The sequence below is a fragment of the Silurus aristotelis genome (genome assembly GCF_946808225.1).
Source record: "Silurus aristotelis genome assembly, chromosome: 1".
NCBI classification, from domain to species: domain Eukaryota; kingdom Metazoa; phylum Chordata; class Actinopteri; order Siluriformes; family Siluridae; genus Silurus; species Silurus aristotelis.
The window spans coordinates 29,322,724-29,337,227 of NC_139574.1; the positions used below are offsets into that span (position 1 = coordinate 29,322,724).

Here is a 14,504-nt window from a genome sequence, read left to right on the forward strand (position 1 = left end):
AAGGATTGTTCTAGTGGTACAACTGCAAGCATGATGCATTTGTGAATTGTTTTTCTTTTCTTAAGTACTGAGACATCCATTTAGAGAGGTTGTGGATTTTGCTAATGTATATTGTTCTAAACTATCCTGCAGCTGACATAACTTATGGATAAAATGTGGACACCAGACCTCTCAATAATGTTAGTAATAACAGGTATTGGCATAGGGTGAGGGGGCCTTTGGTGCAATCAGCATAAGAATTAATTTCAAAGATGTTCAGCAGGTGCAGGGTTGAGGTCAAAGCAATGCACAGGGGCATTGCAATGCTGGAAATGGTTTAAATGCCCTAGTTCAATTGAAGGGAAAATGTAATGCTACTTCATCCACAGACATACGACTGCATACATCCAACTTTGTGATAACAGTTTTGTGGTAAATTTGTCTATATAGTCTACATGCAGCCAGTAAAAGGTTTATTCTCCTTAATGGAAGACCACTTGAGCTGAAGATAATGAACATTCTGTCCCAAGAAAGTAAAAAAAATATATATATTTTTTTTAATGTATTTACAATGATAAAATATTTTTTAGAACACATCAATATCCATCTTGTTCCCCTCCACAGCTCCTCCCTAACCTGTACCACCTAGGCGGCACGTCCCGAAAAGAGTTAAATGGTTCCTCAATCGGTCCCATCCAGGAGAAACTGGAGTCCATGGCTGGAGAAGTGGCTCAGGTCATGGATGAGCAGCTCCAGGTAACAATGTGACACCAACATGTAAAACATCATCACCATGCCTACAGAAATGAAATAAATTGATCTTGACAAGTTTTATAAAAGTCCAGATTTTTTTTTTGTGGCTTTTGTTTTCCAGTATCATACACTTTATTTTATGATGACATTTAGTATGACTCAACTTAAATGTTCTGATTTCTTTGTATGAATTCAATATTTGGCTTGATGGCTACATCTGGTGGAAATCTTGTCAATAGCCCACTTAGAAATCCCCTTACTGATAAAAATGCTGATGTGTCAAATACTTATTTTCCCCGCTGTATGTTCCTTATTGCCCTTATTGTATATTTTAAACACTATGTTCCCAGACTTCACAAAATCTTTCTGCTCCACCTTTATCTCCAGAGTCTTTTAGAGTCAATGGTGGACAGGGCAGAGAGTCTCTGTCCTCACGTAATGCGGAAACCCAATCTGCGCCATGAGCTAATCAAAGCAGGGACAGGAAAGATGACCGTTCCACGAAGCTTCGTCAAGAACACACTGCTCGAGCAGTCTGGCATTGACATCATTAACAAGATCAGGTTAGATACTCTGCTCAGAAAGGTGCTAAAAATCTGTGGAGAATATAAAACAAAAATTACATACACTGGTCCTCTTTTGTTTTGGTCAGCATCATGTTGGATTTTTCTCTTGAGCCAATAACTAGACTTGGGGAAAGATAAAAGAAAGATGAAAACAAATTTGCATATTATAGCTCTTTGTTGATATCATCATTGTTCATTTTTTTAATAAAGCCAAATATGCTTTTTTTAGCTCACCAATATGTGTTAAAAAAAAAATGTGGACTGTTCAAAGCAGCAATAAACTGTTGTAGTACAGCATTCTCCACAAACCCATTCTCTTTAAAAGGTTGGGTTCTCCATAAATTAGAAACTAAAAAAGCTATGCTTGCTGGTCTCAATCATCTTCAAATTTTCTGAAACTAAATCCTAAGTTTGATGATGCATAAAAGCCCTGAAATCAGAACTGTCTAACAGTAGCTAAAAGATCCTCTTCAAGATATTGCAAGACAACATTGATTTTTAAAGCGTTGGTGTTCAGGCAACAATTTTTCTTTTTCTGTCATTATTTAAAGCTGTAATTGCACTTTCGTTCAAACCAGACAGAAACAATGGGATTACTGTGTCAAGTGCACTACACTGATAGCCAGTACGTTTTATTAAGATTTAGACATCTTGATGATTCAGACCCATATTTGTTGGTCTTTGTTGCTCCACATCGTCCCTAATATTCTGGAAATTTGATCTAATGGTGTATAGTGGCACTGTAAATAAACTTGAGATACAGTACACTATCCAGAACTGGCATTTACATGATCTGGTTTGATATTTTCTTTAAAAAACATTTTCTTTAAGAAATTTTTTAGGCAGAATTATGACATAATTACATGGCAGAATATTTTTGCTAAAAGTTATTGGGGTGCTTACAGGAACCTGTGCTGCCATTGAAGCCACTGTTTGTCAAAATAACTCTACAGTGAAACCTCGATACTCGCGATCTTGACCCTCGTGACCTCGATAGTTTGTAACTTTTCATTTGAAACCAGACTAAGAGTAACTCGCGAAAAATCTGATAGTTCGCAAGTAGCCGCGAGTGGCTCGAAAGTTCAGAGTAACATTTCAAAACAGAGTTTGTAGTAATAAATTACATAAAAAATGTTTAAAAACTATATTATTGTATTATTCATTTAAAGTAGTAAATAAAACATTTATGACAAGTAATTCACAATTTTTGTTGAGTTTACAGTACATGTACAATTCCCCTTGAAAAATGAGCCACCTCGCGATTTTTTTTGTTACTCGTGAGGGGTCATAGAATGTAACCCCCGCGAGTATCGAGGCTGCACTGTTCACTTTTCTAGCCTTTATTATGCTATCATCTCTCAGATATGATTGTAGCACAAGGATTATGATTCCTTGTGATCAAACTGTAGCAAAGGATCTTTGCCTAACTGCGGGGTCTGTGATTAAATATTAAAAATTGATACCTTTTGAAGGTATGTATATGTGAATGTGTGTTTCATAATTAACATATTCTGAGCAACCACAATCTTCTTTTTTTTTTTTTTTTTTTGTCTTGCAGTGAAGTGAAGTTGAGTCTGGCTTCATTTCTCTCCGACCGAATTGTCGATGAAATTTTGGAAGCTCTCTCTTGTTCTCAGAGTACACTGGTGAGTGGATTTTGTGGAGGTATGGGTCCCAGTACTTATACCATAGTATCGCCAATGAGAGAAAAAAAAATCTGTAATTATGTGTTAAAGTATATTGTTAAGCTTTTTATTCATATATTGTTGCATTTAACAATGCAGAATGTTGTAACATGCAGTGGTGGATGAAGTACACAAATCATGTACTTGAGTAAAAGTAGAGATGCAGTATGTAAAATATGACTAAGTAAAAATCAAAGTGGTCCTTTAAACTTGAGTAAAAATACAAAAGTATTTGCCTTTAAATGTACTTATGTATCCAAATACTATGAATTATTATGGCTATAATGTTCGCGGCAATGGCGGTTCCCGCTTGAATGCCACCCTGGGTGAACCACGCAATGAACCAACGTCTCCCCCATTGATTCGTTTCAGCTTTAAAAAACTCCTCTCTGCTTTAGCTTCAGTCACTGGATGAGTAAGACATGTTCTCTGAGCAGTCCACAAATTTGCAGACATTTCTGCAAGCTCCCTTTAATGTATAAATATTACCCTTAATACATTTATTGCACAATTAAATACACTTGTCATTGTGCACAATTGATAAAACTCTCAGAACCAGAAACCATAAACTCCTTGGCTACATGTAGCCATAAGATACATACAAAATCTATATCCTTATCATATGTCTTTTAAATCCTTAGCCTTTAAGCTGTACTGGAGATTCCCCATACTGAACTCAGTTCAGGACCTTTTCAGTACAATCACAAAAATCCTTTATGACATCACCTCAATTAAAGGTACCAAATCAATAAGTGCAACACAGGATAACCTAAGTGATATATAGTTAAAAGGCTATTTCATTAAATACATTAGCTTATACAATCATCATAATGAGATGAGTGATAGAGCTTCATACACACCTTTATCTTCTGCAAGTTTCCCCCCTACTTGTTTCCTATTTTTTTCTGAATTGGGATCCAGAGCATTTAGACTTTTAAGTCATCCATAATTAGAATTTGGATTCAGCTCTCCTTATTGACGTGACATCACCCAACCACCGTCTCCCCTTTCTGAGTGTAAGTGAGGGAACTTCTCCGGGCGGTGGGTGCACACTCCAAATCGTGACCAGGTTCATTTACCGTGACGTGATCTAATAATCAAAGCAACTGTGCAAATGAGCCAGTTATTTTTTATTTTTTTTTTCATGGATTCCCTGTGCCGTTCCCGGGCAAGATGCTGTTTAAAGTTAAAAGCAGAACGCGCTCTACTGTAATTGGACCAGTTAATTTTTTTATCTGCTCATAAATAGAAAGGAGTGACTGATTTTGCAAAATGTAGTTGAGTAAAAAGTAAAATATTTGACTTTGAAATGTAGTGAAGTTAAAAGTAAAAGTCTCCCCAATAAGAAATACAGTACTTATGTAAAGTACAGATACACGAAAAGCTACTTAATTAAAGTAACATATTACATTTAATTCATTACTGTCCACCACTGGTATTATGTAAGCAAATCATTGAAATTATTGTGGTGGTATGCATGTCATCCAAGCGGTATCACTTTATGCTTTAAATGTTGGGTATTGCCAAAGGAGTTCTTATATGTTCTCTGGGCCCATCAGGCGGAGCACCTAGTGAGAAAAGGGCGCCCGCTTGTACAACAGGAGTCCCTGGACATGGATGTCTCCGAGGTCAGAGCCTCCAAACGGAACACCATGGAGCTGCTGGAAGCTGAGAGGCTGGATTATCTTGAGACATGCATGGTGAGTGTCTCATCTCCTAGTGGTGCTCCAGAAGCTGGTGGTGATTTGTTTTAAAACAGTCCAGTTGACTAATTAGAGGAATTTTTGAATTCAGTACATAATATTCTGATGGTTGAGTGTAAATACCACCACCAAGCTGCCACTGTTGGGCCCTTGAGCAAGGCCCTTAACAATCAACTGTTCAGTTGTATGAATGAGATAATTGTACGTTGCTCTGAATAGGGGTGTTTGCCAAATGCTGTAAATGTAAAATGTACTAAAATGGAAAGGTGTATCAGAATACTCCTGGGTCCACTGTGTAAATTCTTTTATCAGTCTTTGGTCGCATCATGTTTATTGGCTAACATGCTTCCTGATGTTTTCTTCCCATGTTCATTCTGTTCATCAGGAAAGGTGAGAAGCTCAGCTTTTATCATTGTGGTAGCTCCATGGTTAAGACTCTTTTTCCATGACAAGAAGGTTGAAGATCAAGTCCCAACAGTTATAAAAACTGTATAAAAATAAATCAAATTCAGCAAATGATGTATGAGTTGGAGAAAAGTATGAGAAGTGATCGTGCATCTTTTGCATGCAGCTTTCTATCCTCTTAAACAAATTACATTGTTGCAATTGCTGTTTCAGCAGTGCATAGATGTCAGACATAGCAACAGGGCAGACATGTTCATATCTGCTTTTGTGTCAATGAGAAGATTTTTTGGGTGTAAATATTAACATTAAAATGACCAAAAACGTGAAATTATTATGTAGTGAGAAAGTTAGAGTAGGGAAAGAGTTCAGTTTTTTAAATAGTTTGCATTTTTTTGGATTTTTTGGAACAATTTTTATGAATTTCAAAGGTTCCCTGGTGGTCTAGTGGTTAGGATGCGGCGCTCTCACCGCTGCAGCCCGGGTTCAATCCTCTGTCAGAGAACCAACCCCAGCCATTAGGGTTGCACAAGCCTTAGTGCCGGTCCCAAGCCTGGATAAATGGGGAGGGTTGCGTTAGGAAGGGCTTCCAGCGTAAAAACATGCCGAATCAAACATGCGGATGGTCCGGTGTGGCGACCCCTAATATGAAAAGCCGAAAGGGAGTTTTTTTAATAATTTCAAGAAAAGCTAAGCTTTACATTTCGGAAACCATTTTTGTTGGTGTCCTAATCTGAATATGTCCATCCTGTGTGTACATTTTCCCTCCATGGATGGTTAATTTCTTGAAAAGGACCTTGGTGCTCATGTGCATAAGCTACTCTGAGGCTTTTTTTTTTTTAATTTCTTTTTTTTCTCATTCTGCAATTCTCTCATTTCTGGAACAGCTGAGCTTTTTACTTCTCTTTCTGCTCTTTTCTTCTCTTTTCTTCTCTTCCCGCTTTTCTTTTTTTACCCCTTAATTATTTGCTTCATGGAGACTTTGTGCTGCACCAGTGTAAGTACAAGCTGCCCCCCAATATATCCCTCTTTCTTCCACTCATGCTCTTTCTTTTTTTTCCTCACTGCGAATGTCTCTCACCCCTCGCTATAGTTACTAGCACAAAGAAGCACACAGAGTTGTTCAGAGCCTCCTCCCAGTCACATTCACAACATTCTTTCTCTTTCACAGTCACTCTCTTTCTCTCTTTTCCCTCTCTGAGGACTCTACCACTTTTCTCCTTCGTCGGTTGATAATGAAGACAGTTTGAGCCAGAGGGAAAATAATTGTGCCAACTTGTTTTATTTATTTTTTATTTTTATGAAGTTTAATAAAGAACCTCAGCACTACAAAATATGCAAAAGACCTGCATTATAGCAACTACATATTTAGTTTAAAAATATTCCAACATCCATAAAAGCTTGAATCAAACAGGACACGCCCCATTTGTATTTAGCCATTTAGAGCAGTATATTAATAGAGCAGGCATTGTTCCTGCCTCAAAGCTCCTGAATACCTGGTTTGATTTTGAGTTGCTGTTTCTGTTTTTTTCTGGGTTCTCTAGGTTTTTTCAACTTTTTCAAAAATGGTGATTGGTGAAATGACAATTTTAATATGCCTTTAAGGTGCCATGGCATACAGTATGTATTCCATTCATAGGTGTCCAGTATTCTAGGGAATCTTTCAGGAGCCCCAATGATTTGTGAATATTTGTAATCCAAGTAAAAGCTAACAGCCTGTAGCAGAAAATGCAACAAATCTAGGGGACTGGGGAACTGAAAATTAGGAATTGACTAATTAACTTGACTTTTTTTTTTTTTATATATATATTTTTATACTTTTCCTAGATGACTCCAAAGTCAAAAAGGAAGAGCATTCATAGCCGGATGCTGAGGCCTGTCTCCAGAGCATTTGGTGAGCTTGAGACACTTTCATTTCAACTTGAGAATAATACTCCTGTATATTGACAAACTGGCAGGCAGGTCTTTAATAAGGGGATATGATAGACCCAGTATCTGAGACTTTGAAAGATGTGGGGGTCTGTGTGTCTAATGCAGCCGAATATTTTAGACAAATTTGTACGATTCTGTGAAAATTTCTTGACCAAGTTTGGATTTTTTTTTTTTTATATTTCTTTATAGTACTTATACAGTGGTGTGAGAAAAATGTTTGCCCCTTCCTGGTTTCTTATTTTTATGCATGTTCGTCACACTTTAATGTTTCAGATCATCAAAATAATTTTAATATTAGTAAAAGATAACACAATTGAACACAACATGCAGTTTGTAAATGAAGGTTTTTATTATTGAGGGAAAACAAAATCGAAAACTACATGGCCCTGTGTTTGCCCCCATGTTTAAACTGTGGTTTATCACACCTGAGTTGAATTTCTCTCGTCACACCGATGCCTGATTACTGCCACACCTGTTCACAATCAAGAAATCTCTTAAATAGGACAAAGTGAAGTAGACCAAAAGATCCTCAAAAGCGAGACATCATGCTGAGATCCAAAGAAATTCAGAAACAAATAAGAAATAATGTATTTGAGATCTATCATTTTGAAAAAGGTTATAAAGCAGTTTCTAAAGCTTCGGGAGTCAAGTGAACCACAGTGAGAGCCATTATTCACAAATATCAATACATGAAACGGTGGAGAAACTTCCCAGGAGTGGCCAGCCGACCACAATTACCCCAAGAGCACAGCGACGACTCGTACAAGAGGTCACAAAAGACCCCAAAACAACATCCAAACAACTGCAGGCCTCACTTGCCTCAGTTAAGGTCAGTGTTCATGACTCCACCATAAGAAAGAGACTGGGAAAAAATGGCAGAGTTCCAAGTGGAAAAAAAGCTGCTGAGTAAAAACCTAAAGGCTCGTCTCTGTTTTACAAGAGAACATCTTAATAATACACTAGACTTTTGGGGGAAATACTCTGTGGACTGACGAGACAAAAATTTTACTTTTTTTGAAGGTGTGTCCCCCATTACGTCTGGTGTAAAAGGAACACTGCATTTCAGAAAAAATAAATCATACCATCAGTAAAATATGGTGGTGGTAGTGTGAAGGTCTGGGGCTGTTTTGCTGCTTCAGGACCTGGAAGACCTGCTGTGATAAATGGAACCATGAATTCTGATGTTTACCAAAAAATGCTGAAGGCGAATGTCCGGCCATCTGTTCATGACCTCAAACTGAAGCAGGACACCAGAAAGTCCACCTCTGAATGGCTGAAGAAAACAAAATGAAGACTTTGGAGTGGCCTAGTAAAAGTCCTCACGAATCCTATTGAGATGCTGTGGCGTGACCCTAAAAAAGCGGTTAATGCTTGAAAACCCTCCAATGTGACTGAATTACAACAATTCTGCATAGATGAGTGAAGCAAATCCCTCCACAGAGCTGTAACAGACTCAGTGCAAGTTATCGCAAATGCTTGATTTCAGTTGTTGCTGCTAAGGGTGGCCAGTTATTACTTTTTCACACAGAGCCATGTAGTTTTGGATTTTGTGTGTGTGTGTAATGTAACATTTTTATATATATATATATATATATATATATATATATATATATATATATATATATATATATATATATATATATATATATATATATATATATATAGTGTGTGTGTGTGTATGTATGTATATATACAGTGAGGAAAATAATTATTTGAACACCCTGCTATTTTGCAAGTTCTCCCACTTAGAAATCATGGAGGGGTCTGAAATTGTCATCGTAGCTGCATGTCCACTGTGAGAGACATAATCTAAAAAAAGAAAATCCAAAAATCACAATATATGATTTTTTAACTATTTATTTGTATGATACAGCTGCAAATAAGTATTTGAACACCTGAGAAAGTCAATGTTAATATTTGGTACAAACACCCCCAAAGCATGATGCTACCACCCCCATGCTTCACAGTAGGGATGGTACTCATCATTCTTCTTCCTCCAAACACGTTTAGTGGAATTCTGACCCAAAAGTTCTATTTTGGTCTCATCTGACCACATGACTTTCTCCCATGACTCCTCTGGATCATCCAAATGGTCATTGGCAAACTTAAGACGTGCCTGGACATGTGCTGGTTTAAGCAGGGGAACCTTCCGTGCCATGCATGATTTCAAACCATGACGTCTTAGTGTATTACCAACAGTAACCTTGGAAACGGTGGTCCCAGCTCTTTTCAGGTCATTGACCAGCTCCTCCCGTGTAGTTCTGGGCTGATTTCTCACCTTCCTTAGGATCGTTGAGACCCCACGAGGTGAGATCTTGCATGGAGCCCCAGTCCGAGGGAGATTGGCAGTCATGTTTAGCTTCTTTCATTTTCTAATGATTGCTCCAACAGTGGACTTTTTTTCACCAAGCTGCTTGGCAATTTCTCCGTAGCCCTTTCCAGCCTTGTGGAGGTGTACAATTTTGTCTCTAGTGTCTTTGGACAGCTCTTTGGTCTTGGCCATGTTAGTAGTTGGATTCTTACTGATTGTATGGGGTGGACAGGTGTCTTTATGCAGCTAACGACCTCAAACAGGTGCATCTAATTTAGGATAATAAATGTAGTGGAGGTGGACATTTTAAAGGCAGACTAACAGGTCTTTGAGGGTCAGAATTCTAGCTGATAGACAGGTGTTCAAATACTTATTTGCAGCTGTATCATACAAATAAATAGTTTAAAAATCATATATTGTGATTTCTGGATTTTTTTTTTTAGATTATGTCTCTCACAGTGGACATGCACCTACGATGACAATTTCAGACCCCTCCATGATTTCTAAGTGGGAGAACTTGCAAAATAGCAGGGTGTTCAAATACTTATTTTCCTCACTATATATATATATATATATATATATATATATATATATATATATATATATATATATATATATATATATATATATATATATATATATATATATATATATATATATATATAATTGTTTAATGATAAAGGAATTGGTTAGTTGTTTTTAATTGAAAAGAGTAACTATTCAGGTCTGAGGTTCTTCATTGGTTGATCCTGTATATTAGAGATGGAGTTTGACCTGGACAAGGCTCTTGAGAATGTTCCAATCCATGTTGAGGACCCTTTACCTACTGCCAAACTGGACAAAAAGCCGCCAGCAGTTGCAGGAGAGCTTCCATCCGAGGAAGCCAAGAAACTCCACCATTACACCAAATTACGACCCAAGAGGAACAAAAAGACCCATTCGAGCAAGGTTCCTGTGAGTGACCTCACTTATGCTTTTGAATTTCTTTTGTTTATTGACCTTTTTGATTGGGTTGACTTTCCCTTAAATTAGTTAACAAAAAAAAATCCAAGTTCTAAACCTGTATGTTTTTTCCAATTATTTCAATTATTGTATATTTCTTAATAAATTAAATTAAATGTATATATTATTTTTATTATTAAATTGTTATTATCTGGTCAAGTCATATAAGCATTTCTGTAGTGCAATCTTTGGAAGACATTTCCTTTGCTTTTTCCTAACAGCAGGTCTGCAGAATGCCATCTCAGGATGGAGAACAGAATGGCCTAATGGGAAGGGTGGATGAGGGTGTGGATGAGTTCTTCTCTAAGAAAGTGACCAAGATGGACAAGTCAGTACTTTTTTTCACTGATGAAACATGATAACAATTTAAATACCAATATAAATGCTGAATGTACATTTGTTTTTAGAAGGAATATAAGCAAGAATAAATAATTTAAATTGGTTTTTCCTCAATTTGTTTTTGGTTTCGTTTTTTTTTTTCCCATTTACATTTTTTTATCGGTCATGTTTTTTTTATTACGTTTCTCTTTCTTTCTATGATCTTCTCTTGCTTATCTGCCCTTCTACATCAGGAAGCTGTCTTTGAAAGCCTCAGACTCCCTAGATGCTGAAAGGAAACGTGATATGCGCAAAGGGGGCTTCCTAAACCTCATCAAATCCCGTTCAGGCAAGGACAAGGAGAAGGACAAAGACAAGGAGAAGGACAAAGAGAAAGACAGGGAAAAGGACAAGGAGAAAGACAAGGAGAAGATTTCCACTTCAGTGCCACCACTATCTCCAGTTCCCCAAGCTGCAGATGAACCCTTGTCTCCTAAAGCCAAGTCCCAGTCATTACGTTCAGAGCGCAGCAGCAGTTCGGAGCATTCTGAGGAACTGAAGACGCCAGAATATGGATTCCAGGTGATGGGCTCTGGCCTGCTTGCTGAGATGAAGGCCAAGCAGGAGAAGAGAGCCAAGGTGTGATGAGGTCATAAATGGTCCTGAATTAGCAGAATAATTACTGTATTTTTATTATACATTCATCACTTTTGCTTAATAGTTCGGTTAATTTTTATTTAGAGCAAACGCTAGAGCTTTTTTTTTTTTTTTTTTTACAGTGATTTCAGAAAATATTCAGAGCGCTTCACTTTTTCCACATTTTATGTTGGACTTTTTCCAATATGGATTAAATTCATTAAATCATTTTATATAGTTCTGTATAATTCTACAAACAATACCCTATAATGACTACGTGAAATAAGTTTATTTTTTATTTTTGCAAATGTATTAAAAAAAAAGAATCACGACAATAAGTATTCACAGCCTTTGCCATGAAACTCAGACACCCTGAGACAGGATTGTCTTGAGGCACAGATCCAGGAAAGGGTACAGAAAAATCTCTGCAGCATTGAAGCCTCCATCATTCGTAAATGGAGGAAGTTTGAAACCATCAGGACTTTTCCTAGAACGGGCCGTCCCGGCAAAACTGAGTGATCGGGGGAGGTCCTTAGTCAGGGAGGTGACCAAGAACCTTATGGTCATTCTAAAAGTGCTCCAGTGTTTCTCTGTGGAGAGAGGAGAACCTTCCAGAAAAACAACCATTTCTGCAGCACTCCACCAATCAAGCCTGTATGGTCAAGTGGCCAGACAGAAGCTACTCTTCAGTAAAAAGCACTGGAGCTTGTTAAAAGGAACCTGAAGGACTCTCGGACCATGAGAAACAAAAATGTAACTCTTTGGCCTGAATATCAAGTGTCAAGTCTGGAGGAAACCAGGCACTGCTGATCACCTGGCCAATACCAACTATTTTTCAGCAGCAGGAACTGGGAGAATAGTCAGGCTTGAGGAAAAGATGAATGCAGCAATGTACACCTGAAACATTGCAGAGCAATGAAAACCTGCTCCAGAGAGCTCTGGACTTCAGACTGTGGCGACGGTTCACCTTCCAACAGGGCAATGACCCTAAGCACACACTCAAGATAACAAAGGAGTGTCTATGGTGTGGGATCTGGCTGGGAACTTAAAGACATTCACAGACTTGATCCTGATTGAACACCTCTGGAAAGATCTGAAAATGGCTGTGCAATGACATGCCCCATACAACCTGATGGAATTTATAGGTTCTACAAAAAATAATGGGAGAATTTTTAATAAAGCTTTAACATGGCAAAATGTGGAAAAAGTGAAGCGCTGCGAATACTTTCCAGACGGACTGTATTTAAAAAAGAAAAAAAAAATCATGGCGCCATCTGGATGTTACCGTCTGAACTGCAGTCTATATTCAAATTAATTACCATGCATTTTATTAAAGATTTGTAATGTCCTAACACTATGAAACAAAGTGGGTTGATGTTAAATTAAATTAACACGTGTACACCTTAGTCATGCAAAATATTTAATGGCATTGCTAAAGTAGAAGATGTAGTGGAACACTCAAATATTGGCAGGATGCATTTAATATATTTAATGCATTTTTTCATTACATAAAAATCAATACATGAAAGGAGACTGTGGATTGCCAGGCCTGTGTCAGCTAAAAATTTCACTGTGCTCACCTAAAGCTCCGTGCATCCATCTGGCATCATGTCAGGAGGATCTTTTATAATGATCCAGAGAGAGTTTATTGGAAATTTATCTGGATTGATCACCACTTTCTGGGAGCCAAGTTCCTTCAGGAAGCTTTATAAAATGAGTTACTGTCTACTGAGTTTCTGCGTTTTCTAATGTGATGCTAATACATTAGTAGTTCGCTTTTTGCTGTCTTACACATAGACAGTGTAAAGACATAGAAAAACACTGGATATTTGTTGTTTTGTCATAACATCACTTTCTAATGTTCTTATTTATGCCTTTAATGCCAGATCTCTGACTCCTCATCAAGTCCAGAGAAGCCAGACGGACCTCCATCAGGTGAAGATTCTCTGCCCAGCAGCGTGCAGAACTTTTGATTTCTCGGTTGTCCATATTAAAACAATTTACATTTAATCTTTATTACAATGTTGCTTAACATAGATATGAATTCACGCTCAAATATATCAACGACAAATTGTATGTCAATAAGGATCTGTGGCGTGACATTCTCTATCTATATCTAATATTATTTATAGCATTTTAAATTTTGGACCGTATATGTAAAGATGGACAAAACCAAAGAATCCTGCAGGGTGTTAGTATATGGTAAACCCTACAGATTAGCCTTATCACAGATGTGCTGGTTAGAAAGTTAATACCTTAAAGCATTCAATTGAATTTTTTTTGTAGAGCAATGCCCAAAGCAGCTTTACAGAACTAGCTTAATTAAAAAAAAATTACAATGTTTAGTTTATAAAGCAGTCCAATTAAGTTTCTCTTTTGTGTTTATTCATAATAAAAAAAAAACCTTTGAGTTAATGTTGTGAGATTCTGTTGTATGTGTTACACCTCTCTCTCTTTGTGGTTCTCCAGGTCAGGGTAAGGTGGAAGTCAGCAGCACTGTGACTCTCCCTGACAGGATTCCTCGGATTGGGGGAGATGCTAAACCCGAGCCAGCACAGAGAAGCCGAGGGTCAGGCCCAACGCCAACAAGTCCCAAACCTCCAATTCAGAGTGCTAAACCTAGCCTAGGCCCTCGACCGGCACTTCCACAAAAACCCCGCAGCAGCAGCACACGCAACATCGGTACACTCTAAATCATTTACACACACATGCTGTATGAAGTACATTATATGCATTGCTATATATATTACTCTCACGTTTTTACACTGGTTCTTCGCCAGACGAAAGCTCAGAGTCTTCTGGAGGAGGACAGAAAGTTCCACCTGCACTTCGGAAAGTGCCCTGGGACAAGGACGGATCCCTAAATCCTCCACAGAGCACTCCAGGCTCCAAGAACTCCACTCAGGAAGGTAGAACACTAATTACATTATTAATAATCTTAATTACAAACCTGGAGCTATAGTACAGTGTAGTAGTCCATTTTTATTTTTTCCCCCAGTTGCTTTCATGTGTTTGTTTCATGTCTGTCTTCCCATGTTTTCACCCAAGTCACTATGTTTGTTTTGTCAATTGACTCATAACATCTACCATCTGCCACAGCTCCATCAGCATCTGATACAGACTACAAAACCCTACAGGATTAGAGTCTGATTAAGAGCTAAAGAGAGTCATATTCAAGAGACCATTGTGGAGGATTAAGCTCCAGTACCATGAAGGT

General features: G+C 37.8%; 1 protein-coding gene across 6 annotated transcripts in view; it reads left to right on the forward strand.

Moving 5' to 3' along the window:
• LOC310741999 (F-actin-uncapping protein LRRC16A-like) overlaps nucleotides 1-14,504 on the forward strand; it is a 53,224-nt gene that overhangs the window by 35,081 nt on the left and 3,639 nt on the right. For 2 of the 6 annotated variants that reach the window (XM_083570489.1, XM_083570491.1), the window contains exons 26-36: nucleotides 604-735; nucleotides 1,120-1,295; nucleotides 2,857-2,944; nucleotides 4,543-4,683; nucleotides 6,916-6,982; nucleotides 10,092-10,285; nucleotides 10,555-10,661; nucleotides 10,906-11,290; nucleotides 13,174-13,222; nucleotides 13,757-13,969; nucleotides 14,068-14,196. In XM_083570489.1, the coding sequence (XP_083426615.1) occupies nucleotides 604-735; nucleotides 1,120-1,295; nucleotides 2,857-2,944; nucleotides 4,543-4,683; nucleotides 6,916-6,982; nucleotides 10,092-10,285; nucleotides 10,555-10,661; nucleotides 10,906-11,290; nucleotides 13,174-13,222; nucleotides 13,757-13,969; nucleotides 14,068-14,196 (1,681 nt within the window). Of the gene's footprint in view, nucleotides 1-603; nucleotides 736-1,119; nucleotides 1,296-2,856; nucleotides 2,945-4,542; nucleotides 4,684-6,915; nucleotides 6,983-10,091; nucleotides 10,286-10,554; nucleotides 10,662-10,905; nucleotides 11,291-13,173; nucleotides 13,223-13,756; nucleotides 13,970-14,067; nucleotides 14,197-14,386; nucleotides 14,503-14,504 lie in introns of all 6 variants that reach the window. The other 4 variants (XM_083570490.1, XM_083570492.1, XR_014538116.1 and 1 more) reach the window with 3 other exon arrangements.